General features: G+C 35.3%; 1 protein-coding gene across 1 annotated transcript in view; it reads left to right on the top strand.

Annotated features, from left to right (window-relative positions):
- The first annotated feature begins 282 nt into the window (after nucleotides 1-282).
- Nucleotides 283-10,063, top strand: part of DSG1 (desmoglein 1) — a 32,967-nt gene continuing 23,186 nt past the window's right edge. The window contains exons 1-3 of the mRNA XM_008073389.1: nucleotides 283-518; nucleotides 9,278-9,313; nucleotides 9,578-9,709. Coding sequence (XP_008071580.1) covers nucleotides 471-518; nucleotides 9,278-9,313; nucleotides 9,578-9,709 — 216 coding nt within the window. The 5' untranslated portion in view covers nucleotides 283-470. The remainder of the gene's footprint in view (nucleotides 519-9,277; nucleotides 9,314-9,577; nucleotides 9,710-10,063) is intronic.

Here is a 10,063-nt window from a genome sequence, read left to right as displayed (position 1 = left end):
GAGCCCCCAAACTCATTTGTCTTTTTAATATGGGAAGAAACTAAAAAACCTGTAAATGAAGCGTAGGGTGGGAAGCCCCTATCAACTGCATAACCCTTCACATTTCTGGCCACTGTAATGCCTGCCACTGAAAGCCTTCAGTAAAAGAGTGAATCTTCCTTGCCCCATCAGGAGTTGCTTTTCAGCTGGAAGAAGGGTGTGTCCCTAAGCTTTTACCTGGGAGCAATGATGATCTTGTCAAGCATTTTGGGAGACCAGCCCAAGTTTTTAGGGTGGGGATCCAGACTGGTTATACGTACCTTCAGTCCTTCGCCCAGAGGAAGGCAGAAACACCTCAAAGCCTGCATGTAAGAACATCTACTGAGAAATTATTTTAATCAGACACCAGCTGAGTGGGGGAAAGAAAAAGAACAGAGAAGAACAAACAAAACTCCCTTGATCTTGCTTGGATGTAAGAGAATCTGGCAACGATGGACTGGAGCTTCTTCAGAACAGCTGCAGTGCTGTTCATTTTTCTGGTAAGTGGATTCTGTTAAAAATCCTTCATCATCATCCTCATTGTAAACAAGCGAGAACTTTTTAGAAATGTTAGTTGGTGTTATTTCTAACCTAAACTCATTAAAAGTTTATGTTAATGACAAGGTGATTTTATGAACCAGATTTTTAAATAGTGTTTCTCTCTTTAATTGAAGACTCGAGATCATATTAACGCATCAGTGTCAACTCATCATATAGCACCTCTGACATTGAAGTGATTGTTAAGTCATGCTGGGAAAATACTGAATTTAGGAAATTCACATCACTAGTTAATAGCACTTTGTCGCTCAAATTCTATTTTGCAGGTGGGCTTTTAAACTAAATATCACAAGTGTGTCTTGATGTTTACCCTAAACCTTTTTTCATTCTTTTGGTATCTTTGGTGGTAGAGTCACTATATTTTTTATTTTTTTATTTCTATTTTATTTTAAAGATGTGTGGTACAATTCAGGGTTAGGTAAAACATAAACATAGGATCCATATGAATTAAAATCATAACAGTTTGTGACTGTCCTCCCTATTCAAATAATCTCATCTGCCCTGTATATTGTTGGAATCCATACCAGTACTATCAAAAACCCCACACTATTTAACCGATTTTATTTACAACAGTATGTTTAGTTTCCCCCAAAAGAGGCAGTATAAGAGGTTTATAAATGACATACTAGGTGAAGGAATGGCTATAATTAAAGAGCAAGTATAATTATGACTATACTTGTTCTTATTACTGGAATGTCAGTAACAACTGTGACCAAAAAAAAGTTGTACATTTGATGGTCAGACGAATGTCGTGACATGCTTTATCATTGCCCCTTTTGCATGTTATAGTTTACAATTTACAGAGATAATACTAAGGGCAACACTAACGTATTACGTTAATTTTACTTTCAGCGAATATTGGAAAATTGTAGTCTCTTTCACAGTAAAGTTAATGTAATCCAAAAAGCCAGCTTGGCAGGATATAGTGCTGTAATTCACATTTGTTTCTACTTGCTTAATTTTTGAACTGGAATGTTGGGTTGGTATAATAACAAAGAGAGATCTTTGATTCAAGGGAAAGCTGGTTAATTTAAATTCAGTTTTTTAATTTAAGATGGGTCATAATCAATGGATTTAGTTATAAATGAGTATTAATAAGCTGTGGCGTTAGTGCCAAACTACCCTTCAAGCATGAGTCCTATTCCATGGAATTTTCAATGGATTGATGGATTAGGATGTGGCAGAGATCATACAGGATGTCATTTGAACATAGGGGTATTTGTGTTTTGCCAATAATAAGATACTTTTATTTTTAATTTTATATAAATTTGATCCATTAAGGTCTATTATAGTTCTACTCGGTTAATGTTTAGTCAGATGTTTATGTGCTAACTCTCAAAGAATCTATAAGTTATGCCTTATTTCTTGATTTACATGATTATTTCTTTAAACAGCTACTTCCTATTTAGTCACTCTCCAATAAAATGTATCAACATCAAAATCATATATCTTTATTGAACTTTCTGTGGAGAAAGGTCCCTGGGTATTTATACTTTATTTTCCAAGCCTAGATAGTTTTTTTGTTGGTTGGAAGGGTGGAGTTTGGGGGGATAAGAGAGAAAAGGTTGCCATATTTTGTATTGAAACCAATTCTCATATGTGCTTTATGAATTTTTTTTCTCAAAGAATGTACACAATAATGAATTAAATGTTTTATTTTCACATTGACATCATAACATTTAAAAACATTTCACTTTTTAAGACGAATTTCTTTTTAAATGCCAATTTTACCTGATGATTTTGGTAATTGTCCTTTGGAGTTATTTAATCTTTTTTTCTGTTTTAAAATACCCCACCCCCCACCCCAGTAATAACCAGCAATATGGCAAACTCTTCCAATTACCTTTCTGCTTGTCTCACTATAAATGCTTGCTTTTACCAAAAAAAAAAAAAAAAAGTAAAGTCTTTATATTCATCTCTACTCAAAGTCAATAAATGAAAATCCATAGTAGGAAACATATTTGTGCAGTTGTTAAGACATTTAAGGCATTTAAACTGGTGGTATTATTTTTTAAAAAACTGTTTGTGAACTAAGTACCTTTCTGTTTGCCAGTATATTGTGTAGTCTGCTCAATATACCTGAAAGTTTTAGACCTTGTTCAGATGAGTGGGTTGAACAGGGAGAATAAAACCAGAGGAGCTGCTTTTATGGTGACTGACCAAGATTGCTACATGACTGTTCCATTGTTCAGACAAGACTTCTGGACAGACAAGAGCTTACACCTGCCACATGCTATAGCACTGCAAGCCAAATGCATTTTGTCAATTCTGCATTTATTTTTCTTTCTTTTTTTGCTTTCATATAATCAGTGTATGGAGTGTGTGGAGGATTTAGAATGTATCATTTCTAGGCCAGAGAAAAATGTTACCTATAACCCAAATATAGGAAATCTGTGTGGATGGTTGTGACAGTAGTTAAAAAGTGCAGTATGGTCACTGTGGGAAAGTCAAATAGAGCCAACAGAATTTCTAGGGTCCTAATGATTTGTAAAGATTACTTGCAAACTTATCAGGTCCAATTAGTCCATTCAAATCAATACAAGTCTGAAGATGTCTTTCCCTATAAAAGTAGACTTCTGCAGCTCAAATTCAAAGAAAAAACAATTTTTATCTGTTACCACAAATGATCTGGTTTCTTCAGTTCATCATATTAACCTCTCTTCTCGTCTTTCCATGAATTAACATTTGAATTTTTAAACAGTCCTCTGACCACGTGATAAACTAACTCCACAATTTATACTCAGCTGGAAAATTCTTTAGGATATGAGCAGGAATTTTTCAAAGTATTTCTCAGTACTCAGGCTAAAATGCACAGAAAATAATATACATTGTATTACATAGTTAATGAATGTACTTAAAGCAAACATTAAAGGTCCTATAACTGTATTCATTAATGTCTAAAGCAAGAGAAGGATTAACAAACTACGACAGACCAAACAGAAGACGAGCAAAAGAAAGGCTCTTTATGCTTTCTTATGTATGTATTATAGTAATGTGCATTATTACTATATGAGATTAATGTTTCAGTAAAATATTTTATAGAAAATGGAAGCAATATTCCTGTTCACTATTCAGTGAAACTTATAAATTGAATTTAAGCATAATCATTTCCATTTATATGGTGTTCATAAAAGCTTTATCATTTCACTGCAGATTTAGGATTAGTATCTTTTTTCACATTTGCAAAAATAGGGAGTACAAACATCATCTCTCAATTGGTTTGAGTTGCCACAGAATGAAAACATTTTGTCATCCCTGTTTTAGGTAACAGCAGAATTTAAAGCACTGGAGAATGGTGTCTTAATTCTGAAGGCCTGGCCCTAAGGGACAAGATTTACTTGTATAACAAGGTTTATGAATCTAGAAAAAGGACGCTCTCATCTATACCCAGAGCACTTGATTTTTGATAACTTTGTCTCCAATATACATTCATCAAAAACATCCTGGTTCAGTATCCCTGTGTCCCAACAGGCATTGCTTAACGAATCAGCAGGAAACCTGCTCTGCCTGACATTGCAATTAGACTTATTAAGCTCCCTCAACTGAGGGAACACCCTTGCTGAGTGCTGGGTCATGCCACCTTTGCTGATTATGCTTGGCATGAAAATTCCTTTAATGAACTTAGATCAATTTTTTTAAAATGCCAGTGGCTGCTGACCCATGCTCTTAATTGGGCTATGAGAACAGAGAACAATCTTTGACACTTGTTTCATGGGAAACCCTACCTCCACAAATTAATGGCTGACTATTGCTCATAAAGCTACTTGACTATAAGTTATTTGAAGACAAGTTCTGTGTCTGATTCACCTTTGTATCCCTCATAGTGCCTATCACCAGTGCAAGATTTGCTCAGTAGAAGGCTAATCACACACAGCAGAGGTACCGGAAGGAAATTTTTGGATAGTTTCTATGTCTCTTCTCCCACACACTCCAAAAAATTATCAAGGTATAAACACGAAAATAATTACATCAGATCTCCCTAACATTTTAATGGTATAGAATGACATTTATTTTGTATTTTATCCAAGGCTTACTATAATATTTTTAGGGCTTGGGCCCTTTAAAAGTCTTAATCTAGACTTGTATCTACATAATTCAAATTCAATATGTACTTGTCAAATAAATTTAAAAAATAGTAATTAAGTGAAATCAACCCACTGAGGTGATATCAACTTCAAACTGATACCATTTGTCAGAGCAGTACAAAGGAACGACAAGAGGAAGTTTTAAAAAGAAGAAAGTTATTATATTTTAGCTTTGTTTCAAGTGCATCCTTGTGACATATATAATAGTTTAAAAATTTGATGCTTAACTAAAACTACCAAGTAACTGTAGAAGACCATCTCACAATTATTAAATGTGTTTAAAGAGATTTTTCTTATAAAATTACTTATTACTCTCAAGTCCATTTTTATTATAGGCAAAGAAGTGTGATCTTCAATATTAAAAAGAAACACTAAAACTGACTTAATTGGGGGAATTATTAAAATGAACATCCAATTTTATTTTCTGTCTGTTTTGTTTGGTTGGGGTTTTAAAAAAAATAAATGGATTGGCTCCTGAAACAGGTGAAGGGAAGACTCATTGAGTGTACACTTCAGGTGAATTGTTTACTGCTTTCTTAAAATTTTAGGATTAAAAGGCCCTTTTAGTCTCACATGCAGCTGAGGAAACTGAGGCACAGATTGATTTAGTTACTTACCACAATGCCCATATCCAGTGGGCAAGCAACTGAGATATACCTCAGCTTGACAATCTCTGTGTTCATCTTGAAGTGACTCTCCATCATACCTGCTTTAACAAACATTCCAAATTTATGTCTGAATCCAAACTACTCCCCTAATTGCCAGAAAGTAACCTCACCCTCACTCCAGGAACAAGATATAGGTCATTTAGAACAATGTCCTTTCATTTCCCTTTCCTCATGGATTGATTTTAATCATCACCCTTTCTTTCTTGCTTGCTATCGTCTTCAAAGTCCTTTCCTTTTCTGCCTATTTCCTCCTGCTCGCTCCATCACAACACTCCTATTAAATACCTTCTTTATGAACTTCTTTTCTTTCCAGTCAAAATATACCACTCTCCTCTTTCTTAACTTTCAAAATCCCACAGGTTTCCCTTTCTCAAAAAATTTCCTTGAACGCTGCATCTGATTCAGCCATCTTGTTTTTCTGTTTCCTCTCATCACCAAATTTCTTGAAAACCAACCATCTTAACTTCCTCCTCCTTCCATCCTACTCCCTAATTCCTTGATTTGGGCAAATGTATGTTCCATCTAACTGAAAATATTCTCTTGACAGCTAGTCGCTCAAGACCTTAGGATTCACTCTGCTCAATTTTACTATGTCATCTGATACTCTTTCAACCCCACCTGTTTCTCTGCTTTCCCTTTCTCTGAAATCCACTAAAATGTGTTATGTTTTTTTATTTTTTCTTTGGCCACTCCTTCTTTCATTTTTTCTTTGTTTCTAATTTGTTGTCCTTGTTCCCAGTTACATAAATGTAAGAATTCCCCTAGTTCTATCCTCAGCCACAGACTGTTTCTTTGCTGTCTCCTCTATTTCAGGAATTTCAAATTCTCCCATGATTCTATCCTGGTCTAGTGGATGTACCTCAAGTCTATGTATCCAGCTTGAACTTATGCTCAAAGCACTGATGAATATTTCAAATTGCTGATCATCTTTACCTGTGCATCTTTGGCATCTCAAACTCAATGTTTTCCGATCTGCTTAATTCTGTTACTACCTTATTCCCATGTCCAAAGTTTAAAACAGCCATCCCCTGGGATTCCTCCCTCTCTCGATTCCCACATTCCATCTGTTCTCAAGCCCTATCAAGTCTATGTATGCAGTACCCCTCCCTTGATCTTTCCCTGTCCATTTCCACTGTCTCTGCTCCATTGAGCCCCTCCACACCTCTACGCTGCTTTGGTACAGAAGACCTTGAACTGCTCACGGCCCGAGAGCTCTATCTCTTCTCACCACCCCTGCAAGCTGTTGTCAGACTAAACTTTAAAATCCACAATTTTATCATGCATTTCCCATAACTGAAATATTTCAATATTATTCTACTGCACACAGAGATTTTGTGCTAGAATTGGAAAGTTATCTGTATATAATTCAGTCTACTCGTGTCATGTTACAAATGAGAAAACCAAAGCACAGAGAATTTAGGAAACTGTGCAAACTCTAAACTCTGAACAAAAGAAGATAAGCTTAGGTCAACCTACCCAATTTTTAAGCAGACTTGGCAGCTTTTTAATTACCAATCTAACTGAGAGTTCTGACACTATGGTGTAACTTACTTGGTCTTCTGCCTAAGTTGCCTGTCATGGGAAAAAGAACAACCCAGCTTCATAAAGTTTGAAAGATTTCTTAGTCATCTGGCATAGTTATCCAAAACAAACAGCAAGCACTGACGCTTCAGTGTAGCAAGGGAAGTGTAATAACAGATAACAGATGCACATACAATTCTGTAGCCATGAAAAAATGCCTTCCAACCAGTCAAATAAGGTATTCCAGTCTCCCCAACACACACTCACAAACAAGAGAAAGGGAAAAGTGCTCATGAATTCCAAGTACCAAGAAGTATGCATTTACATTAATGTCTTTTCAGTTCTGCATCCAAGATGGACTCTACAAATAACATTTCAGTTATACATCCTAACCTTTGAGTTATTTAGTTCTCTTTTGTTTTTATTTGTGTTATATTGCTACTGTTGCATACTATTGATCACAAAGATAATATAAAATTAGATTAAAATCATAAATTTTTGAGTTCTTAAAATTGTAATGTCAATTCTTTGTAGCATGTTTTACTTGGTAATTTACTTGAGGGAATAGGCTATCTTACACTTTATTGTAAAACCAAGTGCAAATTTATGCTGAATTTCATCGGATTGTATTTAGCTATCAGTTAATATCTAAGCCTCAATTTCCTCATCTAGAAAATGGAAACAGTAATAGTGGTCACCGCATATATCTGTTGTAAAGATTAAAAGCATGGATTTCTTTAAACACTTTACCTAGTACTTAGTGATCATTCAGTGAGTTGTAAGAGCGATAGTCACAATGATTAACATTAAAGGTATATCATGAATATGTAACTCCTATAATGAAAACATCGTGTATGCAAACTATGATTTTCTTATATCAGTGATACAGAAAAAAATCTAATTGCAATAATGGTTTTCATCCTTTGCAATTCTGAAAAAAATCAATTGGAAGGTGAACATTTCTAAAAAAAAAAGTAGTTGAAAATTTCTTATTTCGGGATAGCTGAAAACTAGTTGATTCTAAGTGCAATTAAAATTCAATAAAAGCAAACTAGACTTCAAATCCACAATTTTTGAATGTCTTAAGTACATGGATATAATAAACTCAATATATAAATGTCTGTGTTCTTAGAAATACCTGCAGTTTTTAGAGAAAATAATTTAAATTGTTCCAATTTCTCACTATAAATCATGAGCAAAGATCAAGGTCAAAGCTGTAACTGGGCAGAACTCTGCTTGACTAACATCCTTGTTTGACTAGAAAAAAATTGTTTAATTCAGAAGAAAAGACTCATGGAAATTACAGACCCAGCAACTTGTCCCTACACTCCCTCATTTTTTTCTCCTTGTTATGGAAGGATGCATTTATATCATCTTTTTTTTTTTTGAGTTGGAGTCTCACTCTGTCGCCCAGACTGGAATGGCCATTCCCGGCCACCACAGCTTCGACCTGCTGGGCTCCGGCTATACTTCCACCTCAGCCTTCCAAGTAACTGGAACTACAGGCGCGCACTACCACGCCCGGCTAAGTTTTGATTTATTGTAGAGATGAGGTCTCACCCAGTTGCCCAGGCGGGTCTTGAACCCGCGGGCTCAGGCAATTCACTCACCTTGGCCTCCCAAAGCACAGGATTACAGACTGAGCCACCGAGCCCGGCTATCATCTATTTTTTAACACTAATAATAAAACATCAAATATGAGCTCATTTTGATATGAAGAAAATTGTAGTTTTTCTAGAATTTTTTATTCTCATATTTCAAAGTAGGTGAAAAAAATAACCATTTTAATTTTCAAGAATACTAGAAAACCTTCCATCTAGAATTGGAATATGAGTAGGCAAATATTCTGAAGCTTTCTTGATATCCTTCTGCTTCCCACCTTTTCTTCACTTCAAATATTTTTTTTTCTATTTCCATCTGTAGCTAGTCAGATCCTGAAACTAAAGCCAAATGTTTTAGTATCATAACTTACTTTTGAATGCCACTGAATAGCATCAGAGTAGCTCCAACTTTTTAGGCACAAGATTTACTAAGAGAGTCTGAGTTTCCAACCACATTTCGTCTGAATTCTAACTTCAAATATCCCACACGTGATTATAAGTATCTGCATAGGCTAAGAATTAAAACAAAACTTAAAAAGTAACAAAAAGCGTTCAAGACCCACCTGGGCAACTTGGTGAGACCTCATCTGTACAAAAAATAATAATAATAAAGTAACAAAAAACAGAGCAAAATTGAACAACAAAAAGAATTATTGTCATCATCAGACCTAAGTGGTAAACTAGATTCGTCTGCTATCCAGGTGGATAAAATAATTCTAAATGGCTCTCAGGGCTATTATTTGATCTCTTTTTGAAATGATTGGATAACATAAAGTATAAAGTATTGAATTAAAAACTAACTACTGTGATTATCTTATTTTTATAGGTGGTGGTAGAAGTTAACAGTGAATTTCGAATCCAGGTAATAACATATAGCAAATCCATTTTTCCCAAATTAAAAAAAAAAGAAAATGGCTTGACAAAAAATGATATATTTTCCAAAGAAAATTTATTCTTATAAATTAATGGAATCCTAAAATTAATAGATGATCAAAATTACCAATTTTCCCAATTTAGCATCCTTTCTTTTTGAAATTACAATTACCTCCTCCTCCAAAAAATCTCAGTGGGATATGAATTATGAATGAGGTGAATAATTACTATTACTGTATCCTATTCATTCAAGGTAAGAGATTATAACACTAAAATTGGCACCATCAAGTGGCATTCAATCAGAAGGCAAAAACGTGAATGGATCAAGTTCGCTGCAGCCTGCCGTGAAGGGGAAGACAACTCGAAGAGAAACCCGATCGCCAAAGTGAGTATCAACCCCAAAGCATAGAATTGAAAATCAGAATGGATAGGGTTAACATTTCAAAAGAACCTGTCTTTTAAATATTTCATAAGCATCTCTCACTGAGAAGTGATGATATAGAACAGAACGATAGTCATTCAGATGATGAAAACTGAAGTTCCCGAGGATACATTAAGAAATGTAGGTTCTGCCGGGCTCGGTGGCTCAGCCTGTAATCCCGCGGCTTTGGGAGGCTGAGGTGAGTGGATTGCCTGAGCCTGCGGGTTCGAGACCCGCCTGGGCAGCGAGACCCCATCTCTACCATAAATCAAAAAATCAGCTGGGCGTGGTAGCGCATGCCTGTAGTTCCAGCTACTT

This window comes from Carlito syrichta, unplaced genomic scaffold (genome assembly GCF_000164805.1).
Source record: "Carlito syrichta isolate Samal-C Ts95f unplaced genomic scaffold, Tarsius_syrichta-2.0.1 Scaffold315831, whole genome shotgun sequence".
Classification (NCBI taxonomy): domain Eukaryota; kingdom Metazoa; phylum Chordata; class Mammalia; order Primates; family Tarsiidae; genus Carlito; species Carlito syrichta.
This window is presented reverse-complemented; position numbering and strand designations above follow the sequence as displayed.